A 21,839-nucleotide genomic window follows, 5' to 3' on the forward strand; every position below is an offset into this window, starting at 1 on the left:
CACTGTGGCCTCAGGTGTGGTGTGGGCACTTCCTGTGAACAGGCAGCTCCGTGCCACAGGCATGGGCGCCCTGCGACCCTGGGGAGACGCTGGGGTTGCAGCTCCCGAGTGGCCATGGGAAGCTGGCAGGAGGTTGTGAATCGGCTCTTCCCTCTCCCCTGGGGGCCTCCAAGAGGTTAAAGGGGTCAAAGAGCGCCCACACTGCTCCCCAGAGCGCCCCAATGTCCCTGCCCGGCCCGCAAAGGCCATGTGGGAGGAGGCTTGTCCCCCTCCTTCCTGGGTTCCCAGGCCGGTTGGGGGCTGAGCTGACACAACCTTGACCCCCCCATCCCCGGGCTTCCCGGATCCTGTGTGCACCCCTCCATCTGTCCCTTCCTGTCACCTTATTTCTTCTTGTTTTGAAAGCACCGCTCTGATCCTCCTCTGGGAGCCCCGAAACCTCACCTGGGGGGAGGCTAGCCTAAGGAAAGCCCTAGGAATTCGCAGCTTAGAAACCTCAAACTTTCTGCCACTTCCTTTCCCAGGACAAAATTATGTCCGACTCTGTCTCCACACAGTTGGACGTGGGCGGGCTTCGTGCTGAGTCTGTGGGTGCTCAAGGCTCCTGCTGTAGAAAGCCAAGACCCCCCTCAACCCCTCCCCGTGGCAGGATCCCCCCACTCAGAGTGCCAGCCCCTCCCCTAATTTGCCCGCCCTTGTCACCTGTTTCTCAGCCCCTGCCCAGGGCCCCGCCTCGTTAGGTTGGCTGCCGCAGCCACAAAGTGAAAAATATGGGCGAGAAAAGTATGGTGGCTGAAATGTCTCATTTCAAAGCGATGTAGTAAAAAATAATGATTTTAAGTATTATGCTGAGTGAAATAAGCCAGTCAGAGAAAGGTAGTACCCCATGATCTCCTCAGATGTGGAACCTAATGAACAAAATAGATCCAGAGACAGAGAAGCAGGGAACAGACTGGAACCTCGGCGAGAAGGTGGGGGGGTGGGGGGGGGGGAGAGATCAACCAACGAACTTGTGTGCTATATGCATAATCCGGGACACAGACCATAGGGTGGGGAGGGGTGGGGGCGGGCTCCATGGGGTCAATGGGGGGAAAATAATTAATTTAAAAATACATATATCCCCTAAAGGTGCCTTTTCTCCCAAACGTTTGCCTCTGCTTTCCAGGCAGCTGGGCCTGGACCTGGTGCCCAGGAAGGAGTACGCGATGGTGGACCCGGAGGACATCAGCATCACCGAGCTCTACCGCCTGGTGGGTGCCGGGAGCGTGGGTGCAGCTCGCTCCTGATTTTGTGGTTTCCATGGCACTCTTTGTACTTAATTTTGCAAGAACAGGATGTTCCCGGTTTAATCTGGAGCGAGGAGGGAGGATGCGAGCTGAGGTGACCGTGCCCTGAGCACAGAGCTCAGACGCTCACCTGTCCCAGAACGAAGGGGCGCCCCCCACTCAGCCCTCCGCTCCCGGGCCCAGGGCGTAAAGCCAGACCCGTTTCTTTTGCAAATCTCGGTGCTTTTGCCTGGTCTAGTGAGATGCTTGCAAGCCGTGCGTGCGCATCTGCCGTGCTTCAGGACAAGGCTGTGACTAATGGTGTCCAATCTTTCCTCACCCACGCGCACCCCCTGCCCCCATCATGATGATGTACAGACTCTTGCCAGTGTCTCCGTGGTCCCCGCTACTGGTCTGACCCTAACCCTCCCACCCCCCAGTCCGTTCCTAAGAGTTGAGCCATGGGGATACACCCAAACAACTAGACCTGACTTCCCTCTCTTCCCTTCACCAGCTCTGTGATCTTGGACTTATTGCTTCAGCTCTCAGAGCCTCCGTTTCTTCATCTGTTCATTGGAGGTGTCATCCTTATCACGTGTTTATCATGAAAGTTACATGGGAAACGCATGTAAAAAGCCTTTCCTTGGCAGGCAGTGTTTGCCAAGTGCCTAAGCCAGCCGTGAGCAAACTACGGCCCGCGGGCCAGATCCGGCCCGTTTGAAATGAATAAAACTAAAAAAAAGGACCGTACCCTTTTATGTAATGATGTTTACTTTGAATTTATATTAGTTCACACAAACACTCCATCCATGCTTTTGTTCCAGCCCTCCGGTCCAGTTTAAGAACCCATTGTGGCCCTCGAGTCAAAAAGTTTGCCCACCCCTGGCCTAAGCATTCGGCCGATTTCCATTTGTCCCCTCACCTTTAGTTCATCCTTATTAGACGGGCAAGGCGGCCAGAAGGATGGATACCTGACACTCTAAAACTTACGATTCGATGGGCTGTGTTTGATGACATAAATGGTAACAGCTTGAACATGATAGAGATTTATTTCCCTCTCACAATATGCAAGTCCAGAGGCAGGAAGTTCTGGGCTTGTTTGTGGTTTCCTGGTATCAGAAGGGGACCCGGGCTCTTTTCCTTCCGCTCTGCAGTGCATGGCTTCTGTTGTCAAGATGCTTCAGAGCACAACATAGCTGCCAGAGCGCCAGCCATTGCAGCTGCTCTCCAGCAGCAGAGACGAGAAAGGCTCCTCTCAGTTGATCCAGCTGCTTTAAGGAGCCTTCTTGGAAATTCCCCACAACCCTTGCACTTATAGCTCATTGGCCAGAACATAGTCACACCTTCGTATTTAGGCAGAGGTGCCAAATACCCTATTTGATAAACAACTAACAATACACGTTACTTCCCGTGGTTTGATCTTTCGGGCCAGCAATTTTATCTCCGTTCCTTTCATTTATGGTCACATGTGGGATGGCAAATGGATCTCATCTTTCAGCGTTCCGGCTTGGTGGTGGTGGCTGCTGCGGGTGCCGTGTTGATGAGATTCGGGGTCTCCTCTGGGCTGTGATTGATGGGCACTGACTGTGACGGGGGGGGGGGGGGGCAAGAGCCACCACTAATTAGCCATGACTGCCTGCCTTGGATGGCTTGGTGTTTTGTTTTGTTTTTAGTATTTTATAGCTCCAGTCCTAGTGCACCGTCTCCACTGTACAGGTGAGGAACACGGAGTGCTGTGATTTTACATGGACATGTAACTTCTCTGTAGTGGTTGCATTTTTGTTTCTAAAGCAAAGAAAATAGCCCATGGAAACCCCCAGTGATTCCATGGTGTCTTCCTTAAGGCAGCTCCGGGTGCCTGCCTAGACCCGGCCTGGGCACCCAGGTTGTCGGTGACACTTGGTCTTCTTCTCTGGGTGGCATCAGAGTGACTGGCAACATCGACTTCCAGGGGAGGAGAAAGGTTGTCCTGGTGACTCATTGTCACCCGTGGACCAGGGACCGTGGCGTGGAGCTGCGAGCCTTTCTTGCTTTAGACTTTGGTAGCCCTGTTCGCAGGTCTTTCTCACCCAGTTGTGCTCATCTAAGCAGGAAAGAATGCTACCCCCCTGTTGTTAACGTCTGTGCTCTTGGAAGGTTTGGGCTGTAGCAGAGGGCAGAGCCCAGCTTTCGAGTAAAGGGCATCGTAGCCACTGGCTTCTCTGGACACATGAGCCGGCGAGAGGTCTGCGTGGGAACCTTCCTTGGTTTTATAAGATCACCTCCCCTGCTTGTTGTGTGATCCTTCGTGGGTAGACCAGTAATCTCGGACAGGCAGCCCCACCCCCATCACCACCGAGATACTGGGCAATGTCTGCAGACATTTTCGGTGTCACAATTGAGGATGGGGGGGTCGGGAGAGGGGCTTTGGGCATCTGGGGGTGGAGGCCAGAGAGAGAGAGCTGCTGACAATCCCACAAAGCCCAGGGCAGCCCACAACAGAAATATCCAGCCCTCTTCCTTCCCCCCCACAAAAAAACACCCCAGAAATATCCAGCCCAGACTCCCTAGAGCTGAAGTGAAAAAGCCTCGTGGTGAGGATTCACCCAGTAAGGAACGCACTGTATGCGGGTTAGACACTTGCGCCCCCTCAGTCTTGGGGTGAATCTGTCTGTTTTTCTAACCAGCGTCTCCTGAATGGTGAGCACGTTTGTTCAGAGTCCCTGGCGCTGCAGCCGTGAATTATTTCCGAGATGGGCTCTGCCTGTCTGTTGTGACTCCCCAGTCACAGCTCGTCAGCGGGAGCGTGCCTCCAGGTCTGATTGCAGCGGTGTTTTCACCGGGATATTTTTAGCAGTTCCCCAAAGTGGTGAATCACCAGGAGGTAAACAAGTGATCATCACCTGCTCCAGTCCGGATCCTCCCATGTCGCAGGCACAGGGGTGGAGTCGGGCGGGCTCGTTACTAGCGGGCATGCCGAGCCCAGCGGTGCCCAGGTGCCGATCACGCAGATACTGCAGTGCCTTCCATCGGCTGGGATTTGATCCCTGCACGTGACCTCAATCTGTGATGCTCAGCTCACTGCACATTAATGTCACCCGGGGAGCATTTGAGAGACCACTGTCTGCAGCCCCGTCCCCTAGAAACTCTCACTTAATTGTTCTGGGTAGGACCTGGGCATACAGGCGGGTTTTTGAGCTCCTGTGGCGGTTGCGAGTGCCCCCGAGGCTGAGGAGCAGGAATCTAGATGTGGTTCCCCCCACCCCCAGAGGGCCAGGTGGTCTAGTTCTTCCCTCCCTCCCTCACACCGGCAGGCTGATATTCGGCCTCTGACAGTTCCGGTGATGGCTGCGCGGGGTGAACGGTCCGTCCCCCGTCTCCTCACTGCTGGTCCTGCCCCCGGGGGAGCCTCGGCTGGCTGTCCTGAGGGCAGAAAGGACAGGTGGACGCAGGCGCTGTCCCCCGCAGACACCTCGCTGGCTTTCGCGGGTCAGCGTCCCAGGGCCCACAGCAGGTTAGAAACGCTTGCTCTGGTAATCGAATATCACTCACCATGGCCTGCCCCAGAAAACTACCATGATTTTGCAAGTTAGTCAACTTGAAAAGAACTTCTCATTGTGAGGAATGTGACGTCACGGCTGCTCTGGTTAGCTTCTATCAGTGCGATGGTCGGTCAGCGGCGCGTTCGTCTGATTCTTAAGGACGGCTCATAATTTGTTCTCGCCCTGGGCGGTGGTCAGGAAGCAGTCGGACGCCTTGAACGGCGGGCTTGAGTCGGCGCAGTGCCTTGGTATCCTTTTAACATTAATGATTTAAAAACAAGATTCCTCCATGGCTTGCCAGCTTGATAGTTTCTTACTTTAGAAGTTGGAAGAAAATTTGGAATTTAACATCCGACTAGATTCCAAACCCAGAGCCAAAAAAAAAAAAAAAAAAATTACAGACAGTCCTCCGCTTATAAAGTTCAACTTAGGATCTTTCGACTTTACGGTGTGCACGTGCAAAAGCAATGCGCATTCGGGAGAAACCGTGCCCCGGGCTTGACTTTTGACCTTTCCTGGACTGCCCGTAGGTGGTGGGGTTCGCTTTCGTGATGCTGGGCAGTGGTGGCCTCCAGATCTCAAGGGTCAGCCGCCTGTTCCGCACAGGGTTCTGTATTGTTTTTGGATTTTGTGTTTGTGTTTTCATGCCTCATCGTGCCCACCTGTGCTCCTGCTTCTGGTGAGAAGTAGAGAAATGGGATTTGTCTTGAGATGAAACTCAAAATAATGGCCCACCTGTAGACCAGTGTATGTATTCTGTGCAGTTTAAGGTGGGCCAGGCTTAGCTGGGATGTTCGGTGGGTTAGATGTATTTAGTGCATTTAAAAAAAATATATTTTTGATTTCAGAGAGGAAGGGAGAGGGAGAGAGAGAAATATCAATGATGAGAGAGAATCATTGATCGGTTGCCTCCTGCACGCCCCACACTGGGGATAGAGCCTGCAACCAGGCGTGTGCCCTGACTGGGCATCAAACCATGACCTTTTGGTTCATAGGTCGATGCTCAACCACTGGGCCACCTGGCCGGCCATCAGTGCAGTTTTGACTTGGGCTATTTTCCATATGACCAGTGTGTCGGGAGGTGACCCCGTCGTGGGCTGGGGATACCTACATCGCACAGGACAGCAGGGTCACCCCGCAGCTCACTGGGTGGTCGCTCCCACCATCCCCTGGCTGATCCCATGTCTGTGGGGTGTCCTTCAGATGGAGCATCGGCACCGGAAGAAGGACGCGCCGGCGCAGGCCAGCAGCCACCACCTCTTCGTGCAGCTGAAGAGCCTCATGTGCTCCAACCTGGGCGAGGAGCTCGAGGTCGTCTTCTCGCTCTTCGACAGCAGGGAGAACCGCCCCATCAGGTAACTGCGTCCTGGTGCCGCCGGGGCCCGGGCAGGCGTGGATCAGATGACCTGGGTCCCGGGCAGGGGTAGACCAGATGACCCGGGTCCCGGGCAGGGGTAGACCAGATGACCTGGTATGTGTTCTTCTCTCAGCCCCACTTTCTGATTGTTAGGACCCTGTGGTGTCTATGCTTCCTACCATGTGGAGGTTCCCCTGAAAGTTAGACGGGGTGATGTATGGAAAGTTCTAGCAAAACGCAAAGGGGCTGTAGGACTGTAATAATCATTCTTACGTGAAAATAGGACTTGATGTCGGGGCTGTGTGGGTTACTTTGTGTGGATAGTTCAGGGAAGATAGAATAGCTCGAAGTCTGCTTGCTGATTAGTCAGCACATGGTAGCTTTCCTATTTACAGTGAATAATACCCTATTCTCATCCCACCTGGATCAGATGATACCAGGAGATGATCAGTGTACCCGGAAACCTTCCCCCTAAAGCTCTGGAGCTGAGCCCTGATGAGCAGTTTTCATATGCTATATGTGCACATGTACTTTTCTCTTCTTTGCTGTGCTTTGAGTCTCGCTGGTTGTGGTTCTCTCGGGGCAAGCTTTCAATATTTAATAGGAACTTATACTGGATGTGTTTGTGTGCCTTAAACTTTCCATACATTTGTTTTTTAAAGTTGAGATAACACACACCATCGTTTACATTAAGTTTTTTCCAATTCAAATTTAGAATATATGTTGTATCCTACAAATCACACGTAAGGACCCAGCTGTACCATGCTTTAAAAAACACTTATCAAAATACGTAGATACTGACAGTTTTTAGGAACACCAGGCCACATGTATTGTTTTACAAACACAAAGTAATCCTGGAACATTTTTTTTCTAGTAAAAAAAAACAAAAAAAAAAAGGGTTTAGGACATATGCATGAAGCTTATTTTTCATGCACTGATAGCCGTAAGCTCTCTGGTGAGTTACTCCGTGCCTAGCCTGCGCTCTGGAATCAGCAGCCACCCACACTCTGCATTTGAGCCTCCTCCAGATGATAGCAACTGGCATGGAAACCTATTCTCTTCTTTCAAGTTTATTAAAATTTTATTGAAGTAGTTGGGGTGGCGTCGGTTAATAAAATCATATACGATCCAAGTAGACGCTTCTGTAATATTAAGTCTGTTTTGTTCACGTGTATGTTTACATTCTCGGCTCTGTGGTTGCTGCTTCGCCAGTTTTGTCCGAAGTGGAGCCAATGATGGTTGTCTCGGGGGCGCTTCTGTTTTCTAGAAAAGCTTCGACGTCACACGCGTGATCTAACGGGTGTGGAGCCCGACTGGGGCTGAGGGGCACCCTGGAAAGTGCCCCTTCCGAGCTACTAAACAGCCTTTAAGACGCTAAACTTCTTCTCTCCTGCAGCGAGCGGTTCTTCCTGAGGCTGAACAGGAACGGGCTGCCCAAAGCCCCCGACAAGCCGGAGCGGCACTGCTCTCTCTTCGTGGTGAGTGCGCCGTGTCCTCCCCGTGGCGCTGCGTGTTATTGCGGGGACGTGGATCTCTGTGAGCCAACACAGGCGATTGGCTTAAACTTTGTGAACGACACGCAAAGGCCAGGAGTGCCCAGGACTCAGAAGCAGTCACGCCTGCTTTCCTCTTGGGCCCTGGAGCTGGTCACACTCCCCGCAGAGTGCAGAAGTGGTAGCTCGCCTGGTGTTGGATAGGCAACGTGACTCGATATGAGAATGAGTGAGGGAGAGGTTGACATGAGAGCGGGCTTTCCCTTTAACTATCATGTGACGTCAGTAAACCTACAGTAAAGCCCACGATAGTATTTTTACTTATTTTTAAAAATTTTTTTTTATTGATTTCAGAGAGGAAGGGAGAAGGAGAGAGAGAAACATCAATGCTGAGAGAGAATCATGGATCAGCTGCCTCCTGCACACCCCCTACTGGGGATTGAGAGCCTGCAACCTGGGCATGTGCCCTGACTGGGAATCAAACCATAGGTTAATGCTCAACCACTGAGCCACACCAGCCGGGCCACTATAGTACTTTTAGAACAGGATTTGAACTATATGCTTCTGCTACAAAAATACCATTAAAAATATCTATGTTGATTTTGGGGGGGAGGAAATAAACACCTAAGTTTCATTTAGAAAGGTACTACGGAAAGCTCAGTAAATCTTTAAAAAATCACCCGTCATAATGCTATGAAACACAGCTCTCCTTTCTCTATGATGCCCTCTAAAAACTTTAAAGCTCTCTCTGTGTGTGGGCGCTGGTAGTCTTGTGAGCTAGTTATTGTTGGTTTGTTTTTTATTTCCATCTGCCCGCCCCCTCCCCATCGACAGCCATCAGCTTCTTCTCTATCTCTGTGGGTCTGTTTCTGCCTCGTTTTGTTTGTTAATTGTTCTTCTTCGTTTAGGCCCCACATACACGTGAGGCCACGCAGTGTGTGTTTTTCTCTGGCTTACTAATATTTCACTCGGCGTCATACACTCCAGGTCCATCTGTGCTGTTGCTGGCGAGGTTTCCCTTTCTCGTGCTGACCACTGTCCACTGTGTCCGGGAGCCATGTCCTCCCTCTGCCCTTCTATACACGACACTGGGGCTGCTTCCACGTCTTGGTTCTTACTGCTGATCCCGCAGGGAGCACAGGGGTGCACGTCTCTTTTTAAATTAGCGTTCTTATTTTCTTCCATAAATACCCAGAAGTGGAATTGCTGGGTTGTGTGGCAGCTCCATTTCGTCTGTCATTTGCAGGAATAATGTGCTGGGCCCTTTCACGGCTCCCCCATAACGGACGAGTTCTGCGGTAACTGGGCTTTGTTTTTGGCAGGATCTGAGCAGCGGCGAGCTACGAAGGGACATCTACATCACGGTGCACATCATCCGGATCGGTAGGTGTGACCCTGTCGGGGGGAGCACACGGGGAAGGCGTGCGGCGAGGCCTCTGTCCTTGTGACTTGCCCGCTGCCTGAATCAGAAAGACGTCGGAGCCGGAGCTGCGCCCGAGAATCCCAGAACGGGGGGCTTGCTCCCCGGCCTCCCCACTCCCGTGCAGCCCACTCACCCGGCACAGTCTTCTTGCCACAAGTCCTCGCGGAGTTTGTTGTTTCTTTTGTTTCATGGGGCTCCCTGACCATTTGATTCAACAATTTTGTGTTCATCTTTTTTTTTTTATCCTCACTGGAGGAGTGAGGATCCTTTTTCCATTGTTTTTTAAGAGAGTGGAAGGCAGGACAGAAGAGGAGAGAGAGAGAGAGGCATGGATGTGAGAGAGACACATGGATCAGTTGCCTCCTGCCTGCGCCCCAGCTGGGGCCGGGGATCGAATCCACAAGCAGGCACATGCCCTGGCAGAGGCACTGCCCTGCCTTTCGGACCCAGGCCTCCTGGCGCCTTTGCGGGACCTTGGGGAGGAGGCTTCCGGTGCGGGACCAGCTCGGTCCTCACGTTTCCTCGATGATCGCGGTCACGGCTAGGTCGTTGCAGGGGAGGGTCCCGGGCTAAAGCGTCATCTCCTGTCTCCCAAAACCTGTGTCCTTCCCGTGGCCAATGACATGATGATGGTGTGTGTGCCTCGGGAGGCCCAGATCCATGACTTCCCGGCCATGTCTGCTTCCCGTTGGCAGGTCGGATGGGGGCAGGAGAGAAGAAGAACGCCTGCAGCGTCCAGTACCGGCGCCCCTTTGGCTGCGCGGTCCTCAGCATCGCCGACCTGCTGACCGGGGAGACCAAGGACGACCTCATCCTGAAAGTGTACATGTAAGAGGCTGCCCGCGGGGGTGGGCGCGGGGGTCGGGGCAGGGCAGGGCCCGGGAACCAGGGCCTACTGGGATCTGCCTAAGGACCTCACTTTACCTTGATTATTTGTGTAAAGACCATCCAGAAGTCGCGGCAGCGGGGGCCAAGGCAGAGGCTGTTAGGGGCAATCAGGCAGGCAGGTGAGCAGTTAGGAGTGATCAGGCAGGCAGGCAAGAGGTTAGGGGCGATCAGGTAGCCAGGGAGGCAGAAAGGTTAGGGGCAATCAGGCAGGCAGGTGAGCAGTTAGGGGCGATCAGGCAGGCAGAGTGGTTAGGGGTGATCAGGCAGGCAGGCAGGTGAGCGGTTAGGAGCCAGTGGTCCCAGATTGTAAGAGGGTGCAGGCAGGGCTGAGGACACCTCCCCCCCCCCACACACACACACACGAATTTCATGCACCAGGCCTCTAGTTTCCAAATAAGGTCGCATTCTGAGATAGTAGGGGTTAGAACTTTAACATTATCCCCTTTTTGGGGTGAGGGGGCACAGTTCAAGTTTAACTCAGCAGTAAGGACGTCTTTGGCTATTCCACATCCTAAATTGATTTTTAAAATGCACCTGGTTTTGGATCTCCCCACTGTGAGCACCTCCCATGAACAGTGGTGTGCTCAGAGCAGTCCCCGGGGAAGAGGGTACACAATGGGGTGCTCAGAGCAACCCCTGGGGAAGGGGGTACACAATGGGGTGCTCAGAGCAGATCCTGGGGAAGGGGTACACAGCAGAGTGCTCAGAGCAGACCCTGGGAAAGGGGGCACGCATTCCTGAGACCAGGGTGGAGTGGAGAATCTGGCAGCTGAGCTCCTGAGTGACCAGTGGTGTGTCCAGGTGTGACCTCTCACCCGCCCAGTGGTGTGCCCGTGCGAATCCGTGACTCTTCACCCAGTCGCTCTGGCGTGAGGCCAGTGGGCACGTCTCACACAGATCGGCGTTCCTGCTGGCCTTGGGGCGCCTGTGCTGACGGATGTCACCTGCAGGCGGTGGCTGGAGCTGCAGGGAGGCGGGAGGGAGAACACTGGGTGGTGAGGACAGAGCCGCGGGCTGGACGTCACTGCTGCAGCTCACGGCCCCCACGCTGACAGAGGCCATGTCCCAGGTGCAACACGGAGAGCGAGTGGCACCAGATCCACGAGAACATCATCAAGAAGCTGAACGCGCGCTACAACCTGACCGGCTCCAACGCGGGTGAGTGTGGGGGGCTGATTGGCTCCAGGCGGGTGAGTGTGGGGGGCTGACTGGCTCCAGGCGGGGGAGTGTGGGGGGCTGACTGGCTCCAGGCGGGGGAGTGTGGGGGGCTGACTGGCTCCAGGCGGGGGAGTGTGGGGGGCTGACTGGCTCCAGGCGGGGGAGTGTGGGGGGCTGACTGGCTCCAGGCGGGGGAGTGTCGGGGGCGATTGGCTCCAGGCGGGGGAGTGTGGGGGGCTGACTGGCTCCAGGCGGGTGAGTGTGGGGGCCGATTGGCTCCAGGCGGGTGAGTGTGGGGGCCGATTGGCTCCAGGCGGGGGAGTGTGGGGGCCGATTGGCTCCAGGCGGGTGAGTGTGGGGGCTGATTGGCTCCAGGCGGGTGAGTGTGGGGGCTGATTGGCTCCAGGCGGGTGAGTGTGGGGGCTGATTGGCTCCAGGCGGGTGAGTGTGGGGGCTGATTGGCTCCAGGCGGGTGAGTGTGGGGGCTGATTGGCTCCAGGCGGGTGAGTGTGGGGGCTGATTGGCTCCAGGCGGGTGAGTGTGGGGGTTGATTGGCTCCAGGCGGGTGAGTGTGGGGGGCTGATTGGCTCCAGGCGGGTGAGTGTCGGGGGCTGATTGGCTCCAGGCGGGTGAGTGTGGGGGCTGATTGGCTCCAGGCGGGTGAGTGTGGGGGCTGATTGGCTCCAGGCGGGTGAGTGTGGGGGGCTGATTGGCTCCAGGCGGGTGAGTGTGGGGAGCTGACTGGCTCCAGGCGGGGGAGTGTGGTGGGCTGATTGGCTCCAGGCGGGGGAGTGTGGGGGCTGATTGGCTCCAGGCGGGTGAGTGTGGGGGCTGATTGGCTCCAGGCGGGTGAGTGTGGGGGCTGATTGGCTCCAGGCGGGTGAGTGTGGGGGGCTGACTGGCTCCAGGCGGGGGAGTGTGGTGGGCTGATTGGCTCCAGGCGGGGGAGTGTGGGGGCTGATTGGCTCCAGGCGGGTGAGTGTGGGGGCTGATTGGCTCCAGGCGGGTGAGTGTGGGGGCTGATTGGCTCCAGGCGGGTGAGTGTGGGGGCTGATTGGCTCCAGGCGGGTGAGTGTGGGGGCTGATTGGCTCCAGGCGGGTGAGTGTGGGGGCTGATTGGCTCCAGGCGGGTGAGTGTGGGGGCTGATTGGCTCCAGGCGGGTGAGTGTGGGGGCTGATTGGCTCCAGGCGGGTGAGTGTGGGGGCTGATTGGCTCCAGGCGGGTGAGTGTGGGGGCTGATTGGCTCCAGGCGGGTGAGTGTGGGGGGCTGATTGGCTCCAGGCGGGTGAGTGTGGGGGCTGATTGGCTCCAGGCGGTGAGTGTGGGGGGCTGATTGGCTCCAGGCGGGTGAGTGTCGGGGGCTGATTGGCTCCAGGCGGGTGAGTGTCGGGGGGCTGACCGGCTCCAGGCGGGTGAGTGTGGGGGCTGATTGGCTCCAGGCGGGTGAGTGTCGGGGGCTGATTGGCTCCAGGCGGGTGAGTGTCGGGGGCTGACTGGCTCCAGGCGGGTGAGTGTGGGGGGCTGACCGGCTCCAGGCGGGTGAGTGTGGGGGCTGAGTGGCTCCAGGCGGGGGAGTGTCGGGGGCTGATTGGCTCCAGGCGGGGGAGTGTGGGGGCTGATTGGCTCCAGGCGGGGGAGTGTGGGGGGCTGATTGGCTCCAGGCGGGTGAGTGTGGGGGGCTGGCTGGCTCTCCCAAGCCCCCTCATTCAGGTGCTCTCATTGATTTGTCTGTATCAGAAGGAAATGGTCTGCCTGGTTTCTCTCTCTATTCGCTCCCTGACTTTAAAATTGCGCAGCCAGCATCCCCTCCGAGAAGCACCTTGTATTGTGACGGGAGGCGTGCACTGTATTCTCTCTAAAGTGTCCTTCCGTGCTTGAAGCGAACAGAGCGCCTGCCTTTGCTCAGTAGCACCCAGCCTTGGCCTCTGCGTTGTGACTGATCCCTGAAAACCAGATGGCGAATGCACTGGCACCTGGCCCTTGTGGGGAGAGGCCGGATGCACCGTGAGCTGGGGGAGGGCGGGAGCAGCAGCTTCCCTGCCGGGGCTGCGGCAGCGTCATCTGCCGGGAGCGCACGCGGCCCAGGGCGGACGCAGCGTGGGAGAACCATGTGGGCTGCCGTGCTGTGTGGGTAACGTGTGCATCTCGTTCAGAGGGACCGGACACGTGGCACTGCATGGTGAGCTACATACCACGAGTCCACAGCCTTGTCCCAGTCACACACTGTAGACCAGACCATATCGCCGTGATGCCGCGCAGGCAGCCATGCCCTGAAGCCTGGTCAGCAGACAAAAGCTTGGGGAAGGTTGTTAGCTCCCTACCCCCTTTCATACCCGTGTTGAAGCAACACACACACACACACACACACACACACACACACACACACACAAAACCGACAAAACAAAAAGCCCCACAGAAAACTATGCCGTTGTGAGCTTTCTTTGACATGAAGGGACCTCCAATGAAGCCAGCTGGTACTGGGCCGGATGCATTGTTGTAAAGACCGGACAGGGGTGTTTGTGTTATAGTCCAACTTGCCTGGCGATCAGAAGAGCCAGCATTTCATTCAGACCCCCTCTTCTCGCACCCGCGCCCGCCCTGCTGGGCCAGACGGACCCCGAGAAATGGCAGCTGCAGCGGGAACTCAGGGGTCAGTGCGGCCGGAGCCATCCATCCCCCAAGTGCTCAGCTGCGATGCGCGGTGAGGTCAGCTTTCTCCTCCCTCTCCCAGGAGGCGGGGAGGGACCTGGGTTTGTGTGACTCACCCAGAGTCTGACACTCCCACAAAATGGACAAGAGGCGAGGTGTGCTCTGGGCCGCAGGCAGGCTCCCTACAGGACCAGGAGGGGATGGACACAGCGTGAGGTCGTGTGTGCGCGGAGAGACTGGGTGACAACAGCATGGACTCCAGGAAGGAAGGGGCATGGTCTCTTTCCTGGGCGATTCCTCCCGGTGCTTAGTCTGTTTTTTGTTTTTTTAATATTTTCATTGATTTCAGAGAGGAAGGGAGAGAGAGAGAGAAACATCAATGATGAGAGAATCATGGATCAGCTGCCTCCTTCACACCTCCTACTGGGGATTGAGTTTGAAACCCAGGCCTGTGCCCTGACCAGGAATCGAACCGTGACCTCCTGGTTCATAGGTTGACGCTCACCCCTGAGCCACAGCAGCAGGGCAGTGCTCAGTCTGTTTTACTGACTGACCGCCGCTAATTCTTGCCGGAATCCCGGGTGAGACCAGAGGTGAGCTCCCCACTGCTTCATTCCCGAGAGGTTCCTGTTCTGCTTGGAGCCATCGCACTACAGTGACAACCACGGATGGCACCCTGGAAAGAGGGAAAGAAACCCTGGTCCCGGGGGGGTCCTGGGTCAAGGGTGTCCCCCGTTTTGGCAGAACCCAGCCCCTGTCCATTTGGAAAAAGACAAGACTATGCCCCTTGCTGCTTCCACTTGCGTGTTTGCCCGTCCGTCTCGGGGGGCTTGTCCTGTGTCCCCTGGATCCGCCCCCCTCCTGGACGAGGGGCGAGGGGCGGTTGTAGGAACAGCCGTCAGCAAGGTGTGTGCGAGCCGCTGGGCTTCATTGCTGAAAAGGAGGCTCTCTAATGAGTTTCTTAAAAAGAGTGGGGGTGCAGCACACACAGAATTGAAGTGGGAAGTGGGGTGCCTAATGTTCAGACACCCCCCCCACCCCCCCACGGTGGGATGTGTTGCCTTCCGCTGTTTTCTCCTTGGACGTGGAATTGTTGATTGAAAAGAAACGGAGCCGTCAGACGCTTTCAAGAGAATTGCGTCCACTCAGCAGAGCAGTGCTTTCCCACTGCGTTTCCCCTGCTGTTCTTTGGTCGTTGGTGCTAAAAACAGAAGAAAAAGAGTCACTGGAAATGAGTTTTAAAAGAAAGTTCTACCACTTAATTTCCTTTACGCTTCGCTGACGCCCTCCTCCCTCACGCAGTTGTAACCCGACGTGTTTCATACGTAAAGGGACTCGTCGAGTTAACTGGTTTCTCCCTCCAAACCTGAGATTCAAGTTGCAAAGGTACATTAACCACCGTCTTCGTTGTGTTTAGAAACTGGGAGGTAATTGCTAGTGGCCCTCTTAACTCTTAAAGACCAAAATAAAAAACCATTGAATTAGTATATTTCTTCGATCAGATTTAGTTAAGTTGAGTAACTTCAAATTTCCTAAGCTCTGCCCTGTGGGAAATCCAAAATACTGCCTGGCCGGTGTGGCTCAGTGGTTGAGCGTCAACCTATGAACCAGGAGGTCATGGTTCGAGTCCCAGTCGGGCACATGCCCGGGTTTCAGACTCAGTCCACAGTAGGGGGTGTGCAGGAGGCAGCCGATCCATGATTCTCTCTCATCATTGATGTTTCTATCTCTCTCTTCCTCTCTGAAATCAATTAAAATATATTTTTTAAAAATCCAGGAGTACTCTGGTAAGAATTTGAAACTAAAAATATCTGCGAGGGTGACCCTGGTTTAGGCTTCGTGAGCAGATGGTTGTTGTGAGCGTCACCTGGGATGGCCGTGTGCGGGGAATTGCAGGAATGCGGAGGGAGGCAGCGCCAGCCCTGTGACTGGAAATCAGTGTGTCAGAATCTCTGGCTCTGGTTCAGGGTGTCCTGAGAGAAACTTCGGAATCTCTCCCTCTTGTGTCCGTGGTTATGCAACCCTGTTTCCTGCACTTTGCACGCCTTGCTCACTACGGGGAGAGACCACGTGCGCGAGTTTGGTCCGTGCCCAGCCTTCTTTTGCATTAGAGAGAGGATGTGCATGGAGGCCATCCTGCCAGCAACTCCGCCTCCCCCCTCCCCCTCCCCCCCAGGAGGGCAGAGGGAGGTGCGTGGGCTCTGACCAGGAGGGCACTTTCACTCCTTGCACGGAGCTGTGGTGTGTTTAGTTGGCTGAGCTGAGAGCAGGCTTTGGGGAGACGTGGACTGTTGTGTGTGTGTGGGGGGCGGGGCTGGGGGGTGGGGGTGGGGGTTGGGCAACCTCGCCTCACATGCCAGTGTCGTCATCTGAGTCACTGTGACTGAACTGAACTGTGTGAGTCTGTATCTGTGCGGGAGTCTGGAACATTGATGCCTTTAGAAACTGCTTTCTGACCATTGGAAGTGGTGCTTGTTGGCGCCACCTATCGGCTAGACGTGTAGCGTGTGACCTTTTGGCTCACCTTTGGGGTTTTCTGATTATGAAACTATGCTTTTTTAGTCTTTGTTTTTAGTTAATTTGACTTGCAGAAATGTTGCAAGAATAGTGCAAGGAATTTCTGATTTCTCAATGGCGAACATTGTACTATATTTGTTTTATCCTTCTCTCTGTGTGTTTTTGTGTGTGTAGACATATATACACACTTGTATGTATTCATCCTTTGCATATATATAAATATATAGGGTTTTTAAATAGTTTTTGTGTATATATGTATATTCTCTCTCTGTATAGCCATTTAATGTTACTGAATTGTTATAATCTTTAAGAGTTGCATATGCACATGTATGTACAAATCACACATACACGCATATCACACATACATACACACATTCTCCACCCTCAGGTGTCAGGCGTGACTCCCCTGTACTCTGCTCACCCCATCATGTAAGGACACTGCTCCATCGGCCGCCCGGGCCGACTCCTCCTGTCTCTTCATGAGCCTGGCTCACGCCTGCACTAGACTCTGCCCAGTGCTTCTGGCTGTGGCTCCATGGAGTCCCTTCCCAGCGGCGCAGCACCCCGACCAGACATCCGGACGAGAGACCCTGTCCTGACCTCCCATGGAAACCCCGCGCCTGAGCCCGGGCTCCCTGCTTCCCGCGGCCAGGAGTTGGACTCAAATAACATATATGCTTCTAGTGTATTCACTTTATTTTGTAATAAAAAAGTCTTTATTGATTTTTAGAGAGAGAAGAAGGGAGAGGGAGAGAAACAAAGACGTGAAAAAAGAACATCAGTTGGCTGCCTCCTGTATGCACCCCATCCAGGGACCGAGCCTGCACCCCGGGAATCGAACCACGGCCTTCTGGTTCATAGGGCAGCACTCAACCAGCGAGCCAGGCCGGCCGGGCAAGAATTACGACTGAATCTTGATAAGAACAGAGAGAGTTGGTGGCCCTTGTGCCACAGTCCGCTTCCCCCTCCCACCGGCCCCCGCTCAGCATGATGGGAATTCTGCTAGGTGGGTGTGGCCAAGAGCTGGAGCTCTTCTCCCCTCAGCTGTCAGTCAGGGGTGCGGCCTCCCCAGCAGGTGAAGCCCGCCAGCCTTTGTCATCGCTCAGCGCTGCGTGGCCGAATTCCTGGGAAAGCTGGCTGACAGGCCGGGGCTCCCTTCTCCCACCCACCCCCACCCCGGGCAGGGACGGGCCTGGGCGTAGCCAGGCATCTCTGCAGATGCGGACAGCACGGTCACATGGCCACCGGGAGCTGTGTCATGTGCTCTGTACACTGCATGTCTAACCATAACACGTGGTCAGTGTATTTATGACCGTTTTCCACTTTTTGCATTTCTGTCACTATTCCCAGCTCTGTGTCATTTGGTTCATTGGTGGCAGAATGGCTGATCTAGTCGGAAATTAATTTTGCCAGCTACTTATGAATCATGCTGTGCTTGCCGTTTTTTTTATGTGAAAGTGCAGAATCTCATGAATTTCAAAGGACGCCCCTTACAGAGCGAGTTAGCCTCACTTCCCGTGGAATGAGAGCCACCAGCTCTGGACCCTGCGGTGTAACAGCCTCCACGCCTTCCCTCCTGTGCCGCCTCAGGAGCCGAGCTTCGTCCCGAAGACCGTGCTGTCTGTGACACACTCTAGACTAATTGGTGACCGGGCCTTTCATTAAAATTAGAGCTCAGACCCTACCCTGGCCGTTGGGTCTTAAACATCGAGGCTGATTATCAAAAAGCTCAGTTTAATGAGTGCTTCTTCTGGTAAAGGGGACCGTTCCCCCCTTAGCAATTTTATTCTGGGCCAGAAAAAAAGGGGATTGTAAAACCCGATGGACCTGTTTTGTGAAATTAAAGTTTTCACCTAATTCTTCAGCTTATGTTGTTGGAAATCCTGGTTTATCAAAAAATCCTCCCTGAACTTTCAAATCTCCTCAGTCAGCAACATTTCCCCCTTATTTGAACATTCCTGTTCCACGCTGCCCCATTCTGCTGATAGTCCATGTATCTGTGCGTTTCCTTAATTTTCACTGAGTTTATTGGGGCGACAGTGGTTAGTAGAATGATGTAGGTTTCAGGTGTACAGGGCTGAATACATCACCTGGATATCGTCGTGCGTGTTTTGTCTGCTTTAATGGAAACGCAGTTGAGGATTTGGGAAGAGCCGGGTACGTGTGGGCGAGCCCGTGGTCCGGCTGGCCTTCCCAGCCCCTGACTCCCCCTGAGTTCCTTATTCCGGAGGAACGGGGTCACTTCAATGGGCAGTGCCTTCTCCGCTCCTCCACACTCGTGTCCCTCGCTGGACAAATGAGATCATGACACACATCTTCCCAAACCTTCGGGGTGAAGCTAACACACCTTGTCGTCAAATTTTAGGGCCGCTCGGCTCCATGGCTTCCCCCCCCACACCCTGTGGTGTCTGCATCCTCCTGTCACCTTCTCCTCGCCTCCCACGTGCCTGGCTCCTCTGTGCCCCCTGGCTCCTCTAGGTCTGTCTCCCATACGGGCCTCCCTATCCCCTGCGCCCTCATCTCTATGGCTCTGGCTGGCTAGAACATGGATGTGTTTCACTGTTCATGCTTGTCCATGTCTGTCTTTCCCTAGAACGTAGTTTTCTCTGTTTCCCATCTTTACTTTTCTTCAGCATTCACATGGGCTCCAAATGTGTTTCTTCTCTCATTGCCTTATCCTCTGCAAAGTATTCTGCTTACATTAAAGAAAAAAAAAACCACTGATGGTTACATAAATTTTGGCTCCAAAATAGCAGAATACGAATCCTGTCATGTTTCTTTCCTCCAGCCCCTGCCCCGAGTAGCGTGATCTGTTGGTGGTTGCTTTTTTCATTATCAGTTGGTTCTTCTCTCTGCTTGCCTTACATATACCTCATCATGCTCCCAGTGTCCTGGGCAGAGCCTGTGATGAGAAGTCCTGGGAAAGGGACCTTCACTTGCAGAAACTCACAGGACCTCAGACCGCTGTCCAATCCACCGGACCCTCCGCCTGGACGCATTGCTCAGAGCGCCAGGCCGTGGGCATGTCCTGTGGGAGGGGTTGTCACTATGCAAGTATCGGGCGCACACTGGTCTGCCTTCCCCAGATGCCAGCATCCCCAGGGGCGATGGGGACGGTGCGGGTGAGTATTCTGAAGGCGAAAGGACAGAAGTGGAGGAGAGTAGAGACACCAGTGATGAGTGGGGAGGTCATGGGAGAGAGTGTGTCAGGGATAAACCACTCCTGGGACAGAGGGATTGTAACACGTGAGCGAGTCTTCGTTCCCCTGCCTCTGGGTTTCCACGGGAACCCTGCTGTCGCCGGCAGATCATCTGGACCATTTTCCTCCCATCGTCCAGCCCCTGCAGCTTTCAGAGGACAGATGGACAGATGTGCTCATTCAATACCCACAGCAACTCGGACACAGCGTGCTCTTAGATCCACGCCCAGGAGGCCTGGGGATGGGACGTGTGGGCGTGGCCTCCTGTCCGCTCCGCCCCTCGAGTCGCCAGGCCTCCTCTAGGTCAGATCTGGACCAGGAAAGGCTCCTCTCTGAGCCTCATGCTTTCCTGTAAAACAAATGCCCTTGATGCTTGAACTACTCTATTGAAAAGCACACAAACCAACAGGAAGCCCTGCTTCTGCTGTTACTTGTTGAATCCTCCAGCAGAAGGAGGGTGAGAGGGAGAGCCTGGTCCGGATGTATGTAAATCCGTCCTGCTTCTCTCTTCATTTCAGCGTGATCGCCGCCACTCTTATGTCTGTGTGCGTAGATGGCGTGGTGGTACCCTAAGCCGTGATGGGGCGGGATGGCTGACATGTGGAATGAGTGTTTCCTCCGGGTGCTGGGGAGAGAAGCTGGGGCGAGAAGCTGGGGCGAGGAGCCAGACCTCCCTTCTCAGGGTCCTGCTTATGGGTTTTCCATCGCTATGAACCTCCTTCCATGTGGGAACACTCAGGGATTCAGGCTGGAAAGTCTGCCCTAGAAATCATCCCTATGGATTCTGGTGCTTTTGTCTAAATAGTGACCCTTTTGTCTAAATAGTTTAAAATACTGGTACCTTGCCCGGCCGGTGTGTCTCGGTGGATGAGCATTGACCTATGAACCAGGAGGTCAGGGTTTGATCTCCTGTCAGGGCACATGCCCTGGTTTTAGGCTCGATCCCCAGTAGGGGGCGTGCAGGAGGCAGTCGATGGATGATTCTCATTATTGATGTTTCTATCTCCCTCTCCCTCTCCCTTCCTCTCTGACATCAATAAAAACCAATCAGTGAACGCTGGTGCCCTGGTTTGGGCTTGGGGAGCACTTGGGTGTCTGGCCCCCGCCTGTGACCCCGCGCCCTCGTCTGTTCCAGGCTTGGCCGTGTCCCTGCAGCTGCTGCACGGAGACCTCGAGCAGATCCGCAGGGAGTACCCGTCGGTGTTTTCTCACGGCGTGTCCATCACCAGGAAGCTGGGCTTCTCCAACATCATCATGCCGGGTGAGTGGCTCGAGCTGCCCACGTGATGAAGTGGACGGATTGTGTCTGTGTTCGACCCCGGAGACAGTTTTCAGATTCCGAAGCGTTCAGGTGGCGATGCTGAGGAAGGAGAGGAGGCACAGCAAGCCCTCACTGACTGTCGTCGGCAGGTTCTGCGACTTTAGGCGAAAGGACGCATAATGAAGCCAGTTTTCCCGCAGGCGAACTCGTGGAGAGAAACAGGAGTTCAGTTTCTGCCGCATCTCATCAGTCTTATAACGAAATGACCTGACTCGGGGACCTGCTGTGTGTGCTAAGAAGCAACCGTGTTTTAATAGTACCTACACTTTGATGATGGGAGGACAGGTGGCGTGGGAGGCGTGGCCGCGTGTCATCTGACTGCGATCGGAGGGAACATTGAGGTCGTGTCCAGAGAACGTCCCCCTCGGGTGGGAAGTGTCAGTGAGGTTGCTGAGAGGAAGCCCTGTAGGTTTAGAGAAGTTATTGAGCAACATTTAGCCTTTCTTGGAGGGTTTTGTCACCAGAGATACGTGTGTGTGTGTGTGTGTGTGTGTGTGTGCAGCCAAAACACACTCCAAAAGTGTTCCTCAGTGGAGGAGATGGGGAGAAGGGGGTTCGTGCTCTTTTTAATGGGGTGGTCACATTGTAAGGTTTCAAAAATGTCAGATCGCTATATTGTGCACTTGAAACTAATGTAACCCATATAATATTGTATACCGGCTACACTTAAATTATTTTAAAAATGAGGGGGAAAAGGAGATTCACACTCTTTTTTTTATCTTTTTTTTCTTTTAAATATATTTTATTGATTTTTTACAGAGAGAAAGGGAGAGAGATAGAGAGTTAGAAACATCGATGAGAGAGAAACATCGATCAGCTGCCTCCTGCACACTCTCTACTGGGGATGTGCCCGCAACCAAGGTACAAGTCCTCGGCCGGAATCAAACCTGGGACCCCTGAGTCCACAGGCCGACGCTCTATCCACTGAGCCAAACCGGTTAGGACCACACTCTTTTTTTTTATAAAATATATTTTTATTGATTTCAGAGAGGAAGGGAGAGGGAGAGAGAGAGAGATAGAAACATCAGTGATGAGAGAGGATCATT

General features: G+C 54.3%; 1 protein-coding gene across 3 annotated transcripts in view; it reads left to right on the forward strand.

Annotated features, from left to right (window-relative positions):
* Positions 1–21,839, forward strand: part of DOCK4 (dedicator of cytokinesis 4) — a 198,877-nt gene that overhangs the window by 110,377 nt on the left and 66,661 nt on the right. For all 3 annotated transcript variants that reach the window (XM_036327289.1, XM_036327291.1, XM_036327290.1), the window contains exons 7-13: positions 1,166–1,250; positions 5,990–6,141; positions 7,540–7,621; positions 8,959–9,019; positions 9,755–9,887; positions 11,017–11,105; positions 20,608–20,733. In XM_036327289.1, the coding sequence (XP_036183182.1) occupies positions 1,166–1,250; positions 5,990–6,141; positions 7,540–7,621; positions 8,959–9,019; positions 9,755–9,887; positions 11,017–11,105; positions 20,608–20,733 (728 nt within the window). The remainder of the gene's footprint in view (positions 1–1,165; positions 1,251–5,989; positions 6,142–7,539; positions 7,622–8,958; positions 9,020–9,754; positions 9,888–11,016; positions 11,106–20,607; positions 20,734–21,839) is intronic.

This window comes from Myotis myotis, unplaced genomic scaffold, assembly GCF_014108235.1.
Source record: "Myotis myotis isolate mMyoMyo1 unplaced genomic scaffold, mMyoMyo1.p scaffold_m19_p_11, whole genome shotgun sequence".
Taxonomy (NCBI): Eukaryota; Metazoa; Chordata; class Mammalia; order Chiroptera; family Vespertilionidae; genus Myotis; species Myotis myotis.